The sequence below is a fragment of the Loxodonta africana genome, chromosome 13, assembly GCF_030014295.1.
Source record: "Loxodonta africana isolate mLoxAfr1 chromosome 13, mLoxAfr1.hap2, whole genome shotgun sequence".
Taxonomy (NCBI): Eukaryota; Metazoa; Chordata; class Mammalia; order Proboscidea; family Elephantidae; genus Loxodonta; species Loxodonta africana.
The window spans coordinates 2,780,045-2,796,514 of record NC_087354.1 but is presented as its reverse complement, the minus strand read 5'-3'; the positions used below and the strand labels follow the sequence as shown (position 1 = coordinate 2,796,514).

The 16,470-nt window shown below is 43.1% G+C and overlaps 1 protein-coding gene across 1 annotated transcript in view; it reads left to right on the top strand.

The window, feature by feature from the left end:
• The window catches only part of UBE3A (ubiquitin protein ligase E3A), a 157,881-nt gene extending 145,568 nt beyond the window's left edge, over nucleotides 1–12,313 (top strand). The window contains exon 12 of the mRNA XM_064296189.1: nucleotides 5,533–12,313. Coding sequence (XP_064152259.1) covers nucleotides 5,533–5,539 — 7 coding nt within the window. The 3' untranslated portion in view covers nucleotides 5,540–12,313. The remainder of the gene's footprint in view (nucleotides 1–5,532) is intronic.
• Nucleotides 12,314–16,470: the final 4,157 nt, after the last annotated feature.

The window sequence follows — 16,470 nt, the reverse complement described above, 5'->3', positions numbered from 1 at the left end:
TTCTCAGATTATTTGCTCAGCACGTACGTACGCATATATATCTATAGATATGTATATACATGTGCATATATACATGTATCTATATATATGTGTGTGTATATGCATATATATTTATGTATATCATAAAAGCACATAGGGGACACAGTTACAGATACTTCTTCGACATAACCAAACACCTCACAGGATTGATTTTCTGGGTTTGAAGCCTTAGGACCACAGTCTCATGGGACAACTTGGTTAATTGGCATAATATAGTTCATAAAGTTTGTATTCTACATCCTCATTTGGTGAGTAGCATCTGAGTCTTAAAAGCTTATGAGGGGCCATCTAAGATACAACTATCAATCTGTTCTCCTCTGGAGCATTAGAGAAAGAAGGAAACCAAAGACTCAGAAGATACTAGTCTGCAGGACTAACAGTCTACACAAACTACAACCTCATCTACCTTGAGACTAGAAGTAGATGGTGCCTGGCTACTACTAATGGCCATTCTGATGGGGCCACATTAGAGGGGTCCTTATAGAATGGGAGGAAAAATATAAAACAGAACTCAAATTCTTAAAAAGTCCATACTGGACTGGTTGAGAAGAGATGCCCTGAGATACTCCATAAACCTTGAATCAAAAATACCCCCTGAGGCCACCTTTTAGCTAAATAACAGATTGGCTCGTATAATAAAGAATATTACTCATAAGTACTGCCTACCTTTAAAAAATCATCTATATGAGATCAAATGGTCAAGAATTACTCTAAAGCAAAGATGAAAGGGTAAGGGGACAGGGAAACCAGATTACTAGAAATATCCAGAATGGAACTATTAAGAATGTTGACACATTGTGCAAATGTAACCAATGTCTCTGAACAATTTGTATAGCACTTGTTAAACGGGAGCCTAATTTGCTATGTAAACTTTCACCCAAAACACAGTATAATTTTAAAAAAAAAAAGCCAAATGATCTGATCTGTCAGTGAGACTTCTAGACTTCCACAGAAACTGCAAGTAGAAGGTAGTGTTAGAGTTGCTCCTGTATGGAAAGAGGAGTCCTGAATGGACCTTTTTGGCCATTCAGACGCTCCTTCTCCCCACTGTGCAGGGACAACCTAACCACCACCCTCCCCCTGCCCCCAACACACACATGCTGCTGTTATGAATGTAGCTTGTTCAGAAAACCAGTAAGAGGGAAATAAGCTTGTTTTCCATATATTCCTATCCTAAGAAAGTGGTGAATAGCTCAATTAAGTTTTCCTAAATAAGAGGAGTTTTATGAGGCTTTCCATCCCACTCGTTTCTGCATCCTCCACCACACCATACTTGCAATCTCATTACCCATTTAAAGGTGGCTTTTTGTCTCTTGTCAACCGTCTGTGCAACCAGCCTAGAGAGGAAATAAGATGAACATGCATCCACACGAGATGCAGACAGGCATGTGAGACAGCACACACCCCCTACAGTGAGACAGGAGATAGAAGCGGCTGGACAGCACACACCCCCTACAGTGAGACAGGAGATAGAAGCGGCTGCCTGCAGACAGGCCTCACTTCAAGCACTTTATGACACAAATTCCACTGTCTCAGGTTACTTTAAACTGTCATCATGGGACTTAAACATTTAGAAAGATACAGAGTTAAATAATATTCAAAGAACCCTATGTTATTCTATTCATTTAACTATAAAAGCTCCACCATATATATGTATATTTGTTGGGAGCTACTTTTTTTTTTTTTTTACTAAGCTGCTGTTGAGTCAGCCCCAACTCATGGTAACCCAATGCACAATGGAATGAAGTGTTGCCCCTAGCCCTATGCCATCCCCATTATAGGTTGAGATCAGACCGCTGTGATCCAAAGCATTTTCATTGGCTGATTTTTTTAGAAGTAGATTGCCAGGCCTTTACACATATGTATAATCATGACCACCTAATTGATAGAAAAATTTTTAATTATGTTGCCTTATATCATATATCACATCAGAAAAAGTCTGAAGGTATTTTATTTTGCAGAACATCAGCCACCCAATATCTACTTTTGTGAACAACAAGTTAAAGTAATTGGATCGTGAAGGTTTAGGGATAAAAATGACCTAAAAGATCATCTTGTCACCCTTCATTTTACAGATGAGAAAACTTAGGTCACAAGCTGTGAAGCACTTTGCCCAAGATCACTCTGGCCATTGCACTTATATGTACCACTGTAGCTTGGGCATGCTTAAGTCCACACTCCTTATTTAACTTGATATGAGGAGACTTGTTAGGGCTTGCTTGGAGGCAGGAAGGAAAGCGAGCTTCCGCCTAGTTCTCTAGGCAACTAGTTCTCATTTATTTGATTGCTTTTATTGTAAAAAGTTAAGAAATTAGAGCTTCCCCAAACCTGCTCCCTCCCCAAGCCATTTCTTAACATTCCCCAAATTATCATTTTTTACAAAAAGTTTTTCAGAATCATGTTCCTCTTAGATATTTTTCCTAGAAAACTGTTGATTGGTCTGGAGGTCAAGCCTGGTGTTAAAACTTCAAGAAACCCTGGCGCCCCCAGCTGCTGCTCCTTTCTTCATTGGAAGGGCTCCTGGTCAGTGCTGGGGTCCATTTTCTTACTGTTAAATCCTGCCTTAATTGCCATGTTTTCATAAAAGAGGAAAGCATCTTCTCCCTGAGTTCAGGAGCAGTCTTGAGGCCAGGGGTAAGACATTTATTTGGTAAGTATTAAGGAGTTGTTGCTGAATGATAAAGGTGGGACGGGGAAGGATGCCTTAGAAAAAACAGTGTCTATTCTTAGTGATGGAATTGCTTCCAGTTTGTTTTCCAGTTTCATGGAGAACAATTTTCTGCCTGCTTCCTGCGGTGTGTGTTCCAGTTCCCAGGGCATGCAATGCTTCCCTGCCTCGTTTCTCCAAAGGGCTCTTGGAAGGTTCATCTTGGGAGAGAAAATATGTGGGCTGCCAGAGGCTTCTGATTGTCTCCACCAGATCCTTCGCCCTTTCTTTGTTGAGAAGTCCCTGCCTGAGGATGGCCTGGATCTGTGTCAGCAGTGCTGACTCCATTTTTACATCCTCTGGGCTATAGAGGAAGTTCCTGGGTCTTGAACTTTTTTTCTTGGGGTGCTCCACACCTGTGTCACCATACACAATGTATTTGAGAAGATTACCTTTTGATTTCCTTCCAGTGACTGGATCTAGGAGACAGTTGTGCACAGTGCTTGAGGACCTACTGCAGAAGTCCTTCACAAGCCCTTTCTGGGCCCATGGTAGGCTGCTGTCAGCAGGAGGCTTTCTCGGTGGCACTTCATGCTCTGGATGATTGAGAGACTCTGCAGAGAAAACCAGAGCCGACCTCATGCTCTCCTCCCTGGAGTCGACCTCTAGGGCCACCCTGGAAGCTGCCTCCGCTTACTTAAGTGGACCACTCCTGAGAGTTGGGTGGAGTCTGTTCTTGTCCAAGCTGAGTCTGAAGAGCATATTGTTCTCCCAAACTCTCCTGAATTATCACCTTCACAGCTGCTTCACTCTCATCTACCAAGGTGCTGGCATAGTTGGAGAACATGTCCTTGGAAGTGAGCCGTTTGACCAGATCCTTATTGCCCAGCAGGCGGGCATGCGCCAGCTCTGACCTCCAGAGCTTCAAGTGGCTTCGTTTGTAAAAGGCTTTCTGCTCCATTAGCCAGGCGTTGGCTTCATATTTCTTTATAAACTCCAGAAAACTGAGTTACTTTTTCAGCAAGTTCTCTTCTTTCCAGTTGAAGGACAGAATTGAGTAGGACTTCTCTGTCTCCATGAGCTTTTTTCTCTCTCCAAATTTGGAACAGCATCTGTTCTGATTTCCAAGGCTGTCCAACTAGCTTCGACGGTTGCTTGGCTGGTGACACCTCCCCAGGGTATCCAGTTGAGTCTGGAGATCTGACATCTCTCTGTCTACCCAGGGCCAGGTGGCCATGATCTGCCAGTGGGCCTCAAGGGTTCCTAGTGACTTGTGGGTACTGAGACCACAGGATTCCATTCCAGAACCCTGGCGTTTGTGGCTAAGAACTCTATGGGTTGCCAAGTTACTTAACCTGGCAGTCAAGTGCTTCTTCCAAGGATGGGGGTGGGTGGTTTTTTCTTATATACTACAGGCCCAGGTTTCACCTGAGGATGGTCCGCCTCAAGGGGAAGGGGGCTTGAAGGTCACACACCATGATTGGTAGGAGCTGAACTGGCAGGGGCAGGGCTGAAAGTTCTGTGAGTTTACTTTTCAGTCACAAATGTTGAAGTTTCTTAAATTGGTGTCACTGGGTGGTGCAAACAGTTAACTGGCTGAAAACTGAAAGGTTGGAGGTTCAAGTTCACCCCGAGGCACCTTGGAAGAAAGGCTTGGAGATCTACTTCTGAAAAATTATTAATTGAAAACCCTATTTGGGAATGGAGTACAGTTCTACTCTGACACACGAGGTCACCATGAGTTGAAATCAACTTGACAAAAACTGATTTTTTTTTTTTAGGGGGGAATCTCCCTGTTGGTGCTGATGGGGAGGTTTTTAATAAGGTTATTAATAGAGATACAGGATTTGGAAGTATAATCTGATAGGGGAACTTTCATGTAGAGTGGTGAAAAATGATACTATGTAGTTTTATTGAATGAATCTGTCAAGAATGGGATCTGTGGTCAGTTTGCAGAAGTTGGCCCTTTTCTGTTAGTGTGATATACAAGGACTTTATTCAAAGATGAGACTTCCTAAATTCTAAAAAAAAAAAAAAAAAGAAAGAAAGGAGGAGGAGAAAAAGGTGGAGATACCTTTGCTGAGGGCACATCAGCTGTCAGCCATCCATCCCTGGATGCTGAGCTGAAGAAATCTTCTCCAGCATCCTCAGATAGGTTGATAGCAGGGTGGGCCACAGAACCCCTTGGATGGGACTAGCGACAATTTCCCAAGGTCCTAAATCCCTAACCCTGCCTCTGTCATCCTTCAAACCATAGCCGGCTTTACATGAGCACTTTCAAATAAGCTGCTGCATTTGTTATACCAGGAATTTAGTGTATTGTGTGGCCCCAGCCACGGTGCCACTCAAGATTGTGACCTGTTAAGTTTTCTTTATTTTTTAAACACTGACATTTTAACCGCTATAATCTTCCTCTCCTTAGGGTCCATCAGTGGCTACTCATACAGTATATAAATCATCCATGTCCTCTTCACCACCTACCACCTCACTTACTCCTATTTCCCAGGCTATCCCAACTCGCCTCAATACCAGCATACCCCAACCTCTTAGAGAAAATTCACATTCCTGAAATATTCCTGCCCCTTCGTTCTGCCCACAAGACCTTCTTGAAGTCTTTTCTTTCATGTATCAGACAACATGTAGACTCTCCTTTTGCTCTCCTTCCTTAAGAGTTACTGCTTTTCCACCCCCCACCGTGTGAAATTTCCTCATGAGCACAATTAAGTGTTCTGGAATTCCCATTCTTCACAATGTTATCCATAATTTGTTATGATCCACACAGTCGAATGCCTTTGCATAGTCAATAAAACACAGGTAAACATCCTTCTGGTATTCTCTGCTTTTAGAATATGAAGAACGGGGTGTCAGGATTGGAGGAAGACTCATAACAACCTGCGTTATGCAGATGACACAACCTTGCTTGCTGAAAGTGAAAAGGACTTGAAGCACTTACTAATACAGATGAAAGACCACAGCCTTCAGTATGGATTGCACCTCAACATAACCAAACCAAATCCACTGCCGTCGAGTCGATTCCAACTCATAGCGACCCTACGGGACAGAGTAGAACTGTCCCATAGAGTTTCTAAGGAGCGCCTGGTGGATTTGAACTGCCGACTTCATGGTTAGCAGCCGTAGCACTTAACGACTAAGCCACCAGGGTTTCCCCTCAACATAAAGAAAACAAAAGTCCTCACAACTGGACCAATGAGCAACATCATGATAAATGGAGAAAAGATTGAAGTTGTCAAAGATTTCAATTTATTTGGATCCACAATCAGCAGCCATGGAAGCAGCAGTCAAGAAGTCAAAAGATGCACTGCATTGGGTAAATCTGCTGCAAAGTGTTGAAGAGCAAAGATGTCACCTTGAAGACTAAGGTGCACCTGACCCAAGCTGTGGTATTTTCAGTTGCATCACATGCATGTGAAAGCTGGACAACGAATAAGGAAGACCAAAGACAAATTGACGCCTTTGACTTGTCGTGTTGGCGAAGAATATTGAATATACCCATGGACTGCCAAAAGAACAAACAAATCTGTCTTAGAAGAAGTACAACCAGAATGCTCCTTAGAAGCAAGAATGTCGAGACTGTGTCTTACATACTTTGGACATGTCAGGAGGGATCAGTCCCTGGAGAAGGACATCATGCTTGGCAAAGTACATGGTCAGCAGAAAAGAGGAAGACCCTCAGTAAGGTGGATTGACATAGTGGCTGCAACAATGAGCTCAAGCGTAAAAACGACTGTAAGGATGGCGCAGGACCGGGCACTGTTTCATTCTGTTGTGCATAGGGTTGCTATGAGTTGGAACCGATGCGACAGAACCTATCAACAACAACACCTGTGTGAAAAAACAAAACTTTGATAGCTCCCTCACCTTCCTTACCAAAGGAAGCTCACCCCTCTACTTACACATAGGGCATTTTTATTGGGAAAATCGAATAGATGCAGAAGTTATTTCTAAACTAGGAAATGTTACACAAGCCTAAATGAGTTTCCCTGAATTCAAGTTCTCCCCAAACATCCAGGCCACTCTTCCCTCAATGGATGGCTGTTATCCAGTTGGAGGGGCTGACCCCAAAACAATGCCCAGCCCCAGGGATAAGCACTGATTAGTCTAAGCAAATCAGGGGCATGCCATCTGCCTTTCCACAGTGAGTGACCTGGAGAAGGGCAAGCCAAAACCAATTTGGGACTGTGAGATATGACAAGATGTTCACTATGGGCCCTGGGAAAATAGCATGGTTGCTTCCATGAGAGAATTTTTGAAAGCAAAACTCTTCCCTAAAATGTGACCAAGGAAGCAAGTAGCCCCAGAGATTACAGTCAGCCTTTCTACCAGAAAGGAGACTAACCCTGAGATAATAAAAAAAAAAAACCCTGAGATAATACAGGACTTAAAATCACATTGCTGAGCCATTGGTCACATAAACCCAGGAGACTGCAGCTAACCATCCTAATTTATATACTGACAGGAAAATTGTGCTTCTTACCAAAACACCACAATTTCTTTATGGGAGGAGAGGGCTTTGTGAAAATGACATTGGCCCATTGCACAATAGAAAGACAACCATCACAATGGGTTAGGTACTTGGATTTTTTTCATTGCAGCTGGTAAAGGGGCTGAATTTACCTGGTTGAGCCTTTGTTGACTTCGCTTTTCCTTCCCCTGGTGTCTCTCCTAGCCTGAGCCCCTACAAGTCAGAAATTCTAGTTTATTTTACAATCAACAGAGCCAGCACTGTGCTTTAAAACCTCCAGAGATGATAGTCAAATATTTAACAACTTGGCACTGACCAATCAGAACAGAATCAGCTGTAAACAACCATGGCAGCAGGGAACTGCCTGTCCCTGAAACAGTGCCTCATTATCAATGTGCCCAACCATCATAAAATTGGACAGCTGTAAGGAGTCTTCAAGGTAAATTAACTTAACCTCATTATATGCGGATTAATTCTGTGATGATGCACTGATGTTGGAAAAGAGAAGAGAGGCCCAGCAAGCCCTTGGTGAAGGTTAGCACCCAGCAACACACACAGCTATACAAAGCTCCAGATAAATATCCAGAGTGTTGTCCCTATGTGATTGTGGTAGGGACACTCACTCCTGTTATAGACACAGCACCAGGTGGCATGATTCCCTCACAGTCAAAGGACTTCAGCTCAGGTGATCAGATTGGAATGCCCCTGAAGTCAATGAGATGTATACTGTCCAACTGAAGTTTAGTTCCATGACTACAGTCTGCATTTCAATCCCATTTTTACACTTTCTTGAAAAACATTCTGTTCACCGAGTTGCCCAAGATGGGAACCTCAAAGACATCTTGTTTCTGACCCTGCCTTTGAGCAAATGATATTGACCTATTGCACACTGTATAGAGGGGTCCCTCTTTGACCCTTAAATAGAAAGACAGCCACCACAATGGGTTGGGCTGTTGGATTTTTTTGTTGCAGCTGGTGAAGTTGTTCCTCTAGTTCTATAGACACCATTTCAGAAATGTCTCTCATACAATCCAGCAATCCCACTCCTAGAAATATATCCTAGAGAAACAAGAACTGTCACTTGATAGACATATGCATACCCATGTTCATTGCAGCATTATTCACAATAGCAAAAAAATGGAAACAACCTAAGTGCTTACCAACAAATAAATGGATAAAAAAAACTATGGCACATACACACAATGGAATACTACACAAGGATAAAGAACAATGATGAATTTGGTAAACATCTCACAACATGGATGAATCTGGAGGACATTAGGCTGAGTGAAATAAGTCAATCACAAAAGGACAAACACTGTATGAGACCACTATTGTAGAAACTCATGAAAAGTTTACACACAGAAAAACAACCGTTGATGGTTATGAGGGAGGGCAGGAGTAGGGAGGGAAAAATCACTAACTAGACAATAGATAAGTGGTAACTTGGTGAAGGTAAGACAGTACAGAATACCGGGGAAGTGAGCACAACTTGACCAAGGCAAAGTCATAGCAGCTTCATAGACACATCCAAACTTCCTGAGGGACTGAGTTACTGGGCTGAGGGCTGGGGACCATGGTCTCGGAGGACATCTAGCTTAATTGGCATAGCATAGTTTATAAAGAAAATGTTCTACATCCTACTTTGGTGAGTAGCATCTGAGATCTTAAATTAAAAGCTTATGAGTGGCCATCTAAGACAAGTATACTGGTCCCACCCAGTCTGGAGCAATGGAGAATAAAGAAAATCAAAGACATAAGTGAAAGATTAGTCCAGAGGACTAATGGACCACAACTACCACAGCCTCCACCAGACTGAGTCCAGTACAACTAGATGGTGCCTAGCTACCACTACAGCTGCTCTGACAGGGATTACAAAAGAGGGTCCCAGACAGAGCTGGAATAAAGATGTAGAACAAAATTCAAACTCACAAAAAACTCCATACTTACTGGTCTGACAGACTGGAGAAACCTGAGAGTATGCCATCCTTTTAACTCAGTACTGAAGTCACTCCTGAGGTTCACACTTCAGCCAAAGATTAGACAGGCCTGTAAAACAAACAGTAATACATATAGTTCAACCATGTATACCATACTAAAGGGGCATAACAGACCAGGGGCAAGGATGAGAAAGCAGGATGGGACAGGAAATGGGAAACCCAAGGTTGAGAAGGGGAGAGTATTGATGCATCGTGGGTTGACAACCAATGTCATAAAACAATATGTGTATTAATTGTTTAATGAGAAACAATTTGCAAAAATAAAAATAAACAAATAAAAATTTAAAAAGCACTGACCTGCCTGTGAAGGCCTGTGTCTGTGAGGAAGGGCCAACAAGCCACAAAGACCTGCAGAAAGAATAGCAAAGGGTAGAATTAACCCTCTGAATGATGCAGCCTGTCCCCCTGGGTAAGTGCACCTATAAAAAGACAGGTATTTTGGGCTATAATAACCTAGTGATACCAGTCACTAGGACCCTCCTCCTCACTCTGTGTCCTCCTGAATAATGTAGTTTGCCAGGTAGATGTGCCTTCAGGGGGAAAACATGATAGCAGTGAACATGACAGCCAGGTTGGCTCTGGGTTTTTTCTTCTCCTCGTAAGTTTATAAATCAGGAAAATCATTCTGTTCATGTTTTCTGGCCTCTTCTGAGTGTGTTTGATGTGTGTTTGCTTCCATTAAGGTTGAGAACTTCCTTGCAGGTCAGTCTTCATTTGGCCTCTGACTTCTAAGTGATGCCCCAGGATAATGTGCCCAAATACCAGAAAGAAACCAGTTACTATTGAGTCCACTCCGAGTCATGGTGAACCCATGTTTGTCAGAGTAGAACTGTGCTCCATAGGGCTTTTCAGTGGCTGATTTTTTGGAAGGAGATCACCAGACCTTTCTTCTGAGGCACCTCTCAGTAAACTCATACCTCCAACCTTTCAGCTAGCAGCAAAATGCATTAACCGTTGACAGTTACCTGTCAACTGAGAGTCATCTGTATCTAAAACTCAAATAACCACCCAGGGACTCCATGCCAAAATAGTTATAAAGAAATTAGACTTGTTATGAAGCCATATGTTCACTCAGGTCTACATGGAGCAGTATCTGAAACACTGGCTGTTCTCTACCACCTTCCCAGGCCAGGCCTCCCTCTGTAAGCTCAAAGGAGGCGAAACACAAGCTGTGGTCTTCCTTGACACAGCAGACAGGCAATCAGTGCGTGTGGAATCAGTGGCATTCAATGGATCTCAGTGTAGGCAGAAGGTGGGTCCATGGGGGAATGAAGCCAGGTCTCACAGGGCTCTGGGTGCGTCAGGACTTCACAACAGTACAAACGCTATATTCAAATTCAGCATGCAGACCAAACTATCTATTCATTGAGCATCTGCTGTGTGTTCACGCTGACAAACACTGGGCTGGTTCTGGGACGATGCCAGGAAGCCCTTGAAGCTTCTCTCTAGGGTGGACAGTTGTGGAAGCTCAGGCAGCAGGACAGCCAAGCCCACTCTGCTGCTCTGAGGTCTCAGAACTGGAGAGTAAAGAAGTCAGCCTGTGATGAGAGGTCTGAGCCCAGAGAGGGCACAGGACTTGCCAAAGTCACCCAGAGAGCTAAAGCCAGAGTTGGAGCTAGGACTCAAGCCTGGGACCCTGTGCTCTTTCCACTGCACCTGTTGTCCTCTGCTCATGGCCCTGTTGGGAGACAGCTGACAAAATGTAAGGTTGGTGAGGCATGCTGTCTGCGGGCACAGCAGTAGAGGACACTCGCCTCCTCAATCTAGAGTATATAGAGCTCTCTGAATGCAGGTGTGTCTTGCCCCTTCTGCCCTCCCCATAGGTGCTGCCAACTGTGAACAGGCAGCACCAGATCTCTCAGTCCTGGAGGCCCCAGAGAACACAGAGATCCTTTAGACCCTTCAAGTGAACTCATTTCCTCTTGCTCATGTAGCTCAACTTCAACATTAATTTGTCAAAGTCTGTCTTTTAACTCTGTATTATCAAAGACATCCTCCCAAAGAGAAAGAAGGGGACAAAAAAAAGAGTATAAGAATGGAATATCCGGTAAATGCAGCCTTGCCCTGCATGGGCTGTGAGGTGCGCCCAGGAGAGGGGCACCTAAGTTTGGTTGATGGAACTCTGCAAGGCTTCCTGAGGAAGTGTTCATTCCTTGTGACTCTTGAAGTGGTCTTTAAACCATTTTCAATTTGGCTCTTGCTCTGAAAGTGGCTTAAGAGCAAGGGGTTTCTGCTCCAATTGAGAGTGAAAGAAAGGGTAGCAGGAGGCAAGCCCACTCCCTTTGCTCCTCAGCAAGGGCAGAGGACTGCTCCATGCTTGTGGCCGCAGGTAGGAAACATGGCCTATGCTTACATCCAACTCCCAGGTACTTTCTGGTAGATAAGAGTGGGCTCCTTTTTGGTAGGGAAAGTGAGTAATGGTTAGCCACTCCTCCATCATCTTGTCAGCAGGCTATAAAGAAAGCCAGTGTCAGATCAAATTCTGCCATAGAAATTATTAAAACACCCTTGTTAGTAGACATGCACAGAAGACTTCATGCAAGAGGCTCTGTAAGTTCTTTTCCCTCAGGGACTTGGAGCCTCCAAACTTACATGAAAGGTTTACATAGGCATTTGTAGCAGTGATCCAGAGACAGGCTCTGTCACTTTAGCACTGGTATCAAAACAGAGTTCCTCTGATCCCATGTCTGCACATATTTACGGATCAAGCCCTCAGTGTCCTTCCCAAGGGCCAGGCTACAAGCCTCCCTGGATTCCTATATCCTGTTCTTGCAAGGTGAGGCTCGTCTCTTAAGTATTTTAGCCAGGATACATGTCTTGAATAGCCTCAATTTTACCAGTGCAAGCCATTTCTAACATTTATCATACTAATTCAGAAGCCACCAATGTCACCAGTAAAACCCATTTTTAGTGTTTACTATGGAACTAGCACAGCGTCTCTTGTACATTGACTGTAAAGACTACCAAAGCATGTGTAGTTGCCTCTTCTAGAGTGTGGCCCTTGAACAAATGGCCAGCCAACTGCCTGGAGGCAGATTCCTTTTAGAATACCAGGTGCACTTGCAGCATAAGGCCAAAACACACACACACAATGTCAAGCTCCTTATGTTCTACTCTGTCCTATAGGGTTGCTATGAGTCAGAATCAACTCAATGGCAACAGGTTCGCTTTCTGGACACCGTAGTATTTTTTTTTTAAAGAACAGGAATTTATTTTATTACAGTTCTGAAGGCTAGAAGTCCAGCACACAGTCTCTACCGTCATGATTAGTTTTGTGAACTGCTCTCCTAGTTTCTGGTGTCTGCCAGCAATCCTTGGCTATTCTTGGTGATCCTTGGCATTCCTTGGTCTCTGTCTTTCCACTATTTGTGTCTGTGTCCATTCTGGTCTTTTTATAACTCAGAAGTTATTAAGTTTGGTATTCACCCTACACTGGTATGAACTTATAACAAAAAGCAAATTCTATTTCCAAACAGGATCATATCCACAGATACAGGGGTTAGGATTCAACACATATTTTCAAGGAACACAATTCAATCCACAACAGTATTATTTTAGAGAAAAGAAAGTTACCTAAATAACTTCTTTTGGGGGGGGGGTGTAACATTTCATTTTATTTATTTATTTATTTTGAGAAAATAGCAATTATTATATACTGGATATCCTTAAGTTTAAGAAAGTTGTCTTCTAATAGCTATTTATTATGACATTTCCTCCTTTTGTTCTGGTTGTTTATTCAGAAACAACTATTATCCACATGAGGTCTCCTTTTTTTTTTATCTTCTCTATTGTCCATATTCTATCCAATTTTTAAAATATTGTTTATGACATTGGTTACAACCCCACGACATGTCAACATTCTCCTTTCTCCAACTTGGGTTCCTTATTACCATATTTCCTGTCCCCTCCTGCCTTCTAGTCCTTGCCCCACAGCTGGTGTGCCCCTTTAGTCTCATTTTGCTGTATGGACCTGTCCAATCTTTGGCTGAAGGGTAAACCTCAGGATTGACTTCATTACTGAGCTGAAAGGGCATCCGGGGACCATACTCTCAGGGTTTCTCCAGTCTCTGTCAGGCCAGCAAGTCTGGTCTTTTTTTATTTTGTGAGTTAGAATTTTGTTCTACATTTTTTTCCAGCTCTGTCTGGTATCTCTTATTGTGATCCCTGTCAGAGCAGTCAGTGGTGGTAGACTCAGTCTACCATCTAGTTGTGCTGGAGTCAGTCTGGTGGAGGCTGTGATTGTTGTGGTCCATTAGTCCTTTGAACTAATCTTTCCCTTGTATCTTTGTTTTTCTTCTTTTTCCCTTGCTCCAGATGGGCTGAGACCAGTGGAGTATCTTAAATTGCCACGCAAAGCTTTTAAGACCTCAGATACTACTCACCAAAGAAGAATGTAGAACATTTTCTTTAAAAACTATGTTATGCCATTTGAGCTAAATGTTCACTGAGACCATGGTCCCCACAGCCCTCAGCCCAGTAATTTGGTCCCTCAGGGAGTTTGGATGTGTCTATGAAGCTGCTATGACCTTGCTTTGAACAAGTTGTGTTGGCTTCTCCAGTATTGTGTGCTGTTTTACCCGTCACCAAAGTTACTGCTTATCTATTGTCTATTTAGCTTTTTCCATCCCCACCGCTCCCCTCCCTTGCAACCATCAAAGATTGTTTCTTTTTGCGTGTAAACCTTTTCATGAGTTTTTATAGTAGTGGTCTCATACAATATTTATCCTTTTGTGATTGACTTATTTCACTCAGCATAATGCCCTCCAGATTCATTCATTTTGTGACATGCTTCGCAGATTCAGCATTGTTCTTTATCATTGCATAGCACTCCATTGTGTGTATGTACCATAGTTTGTTTATCCATTCATCTGCTGATAGGCATCTAGGTTGTTTCCATCTTTTTGCTATTGTGAACAATGCTGCAATGGACATAGGTGTGCATGCCTCTATTCATGTGACAGCTCTTACTTCTCTAGAATATATTCTTAGGAGTGGGATTGCTGGGCCATATGGTATTTCTATTTCTAGCTTCTAAGGAAGTGCCATATTGTTTTCCAAAATGGTTGTACTATTTTGCATTCCCACTAGCAGTGCACAAGAGTTCCAATCTCCCTGCAGCCTCTCTAACATTTGTTATTTTCTTTTTTATTTGTGCCAGTAATGCTGGGGTTAGATGGTATCTCATGGTGGTTTTGATTTGCATTTCTCTAATGGCTAGTGATTGCGAGCAAATAGGGACAGTTTTACTTCTTCCTCACCAATCTGGATCCCCTATATTTCTTTTTCTTGTCTAATTACTCTAGCTAGGACTTCCAGCACAATGTTTTTACTGTTTGGGTGAAGTCTTTTGATGAGCATAAGTGTTTAATTTTTAGAAGATTCTAGTCATCTAGTTTATCTTCAGGAACTTGTGTGTTGTTAGTTATGGTTTGTATACTGTTAATGCCGTGTATTAGGGCCTCTAGTGTTGATCCTATTTTCTCTTCTATGATCTTTAGAGTTTTTGGTTTTATATTTAGGTCTTTGATCCATTTTGAATTAGCTTTTCTGTATGGTGTGAGGTATGGGTCCTGTTTCATTTTTTTGTAGCTGGACATCCAGTTTTGCTGGCACCACTTGTTAAAAAGACTGTCTTTTCCCCATTTGATGGACTTGAGGCCCTTGTCAAAGATCAAGTGACTGTAGGTGGATGGGTTTACATCTGGGTTCTCAATTTTGTTCCACTGGTCAATGTGTCTGTCGTTGTACAAGTACCAGGCTGTTTTAACTACCATAGCTGTATAATGTGTTCTGAGATCAGGTAGTCTGAGTCCCCCTACTTTATTCTTCTTCTTCAGTAGTGCTTTACTTATCCAGGACCTCTTTCCTTTTCATATAAAGTTAATGATAAGTTTTTCCATCTCTCTAAAGAATACTGTTGGTATTTGGATCAGGATTGTATTGTATTTCTAGATTGCTTGCTATAGAATTGTCATTTTCACAATGTTGAGTCTATACTGCTTTATCTGTGTGTTCCTTGGCTTGCTCTGCAAGTTGCCTGATCTCCTTCCTGATGTCTTGAAGAGTTCTGTACAGTAATCTTTTGTATTCTGCAGCAAGTAATTCCAGGAAGGCACCGTCATCCAGAAGACACATTGATTCTTTGTTCTGAGAGCTTGTTGAAGCAATCATGGTCTGTTTCTTTATGTGATTTGATATTGACTGTTGTCTCCAAGCCATCTATACGTTATTGTATTACTTTATGTTTGGTTACTGTATCCTAGCTTCTTGCTTTGTTTTGTTTTGATATGCCCAAATAGGTTGCCTGAATGAGTTAGCTTGAATATTTTCCCCTTTGAAGCTCTAACGTCCTGTCACCAGATGGCTAGAGCTGTTATCAGGTATATCAGTCTAGGAGTCCATTCACTTTTCTTGTATGGCTTCAGCTCAGATATCCAGGTAGTTGGTCGTCAATTGTGTGGTACAGGCTCTGTCCTACAGTCTTAGAGGGGCAGGGGTGATTGGTAGAGGTACCAGTATCTGGTTGCAGCAGGAGGTCATGCTCTGATAAGGCAAAGGGCTGACAACTGTCCCCTGTCTGTGAGGAAAGCACATTCCTGTTCCCTGGAGTGCACAGGTGGGTGGGTTCTGCAGATGGACCATGGGCACCCAATGCTTTTGTTTGTAAGGGCTGGGAGATACCAGTTATCCTTGGACCCCTGTCGCGGGTGGCTGGGTGGCCTAAGTGGACCCACCAGTCCTTAGGCCACTGGTGTGGGCAGGTGAGGACCCTGTTTAATAGGTAAACCAGAGTCAAACATCAAACACTCACCTCTCCACTGAACAGCTGAAACAGTTGCAGTCTGCCAACAAGGGGCTATTCTCCTGAAATAGGCCCACACAGGTGCATGCAGGGGGGAAAAGTATTCAAAGTCCACAGACCGTTTATGCCTGGACAGGAACTGCTTCTGTTCTGAGCTTCCTGGTTTAGTGGAACTGGCAGATTATCTTTTCCCCAATTGTGAATTTATTCCTTTTCCAAGGCAGGGAGAATGGCTCAGGACACGTAGCAAAACCTATCTCAGGCCCAGGGAAATCGACAGCCACTGATGCTGGTTTGGGCGCTGGGGGCACGGTAAAATATAAGCAGGTACTTGGCTTTTGCCGAGAGTGCTGTTCTTCTCTGGTTCTGGAGATGTGAGTAGGCTGTGCAGCTAGCTGTTTCTTCCTGAGGAAACTGTGGCCGAACGCTGCCACCAGCCCACCGCAGCCTGATGGTTCCCCCCATTTCAGGTCTGGCGTCTCCTCTCCGCTTCTGAACC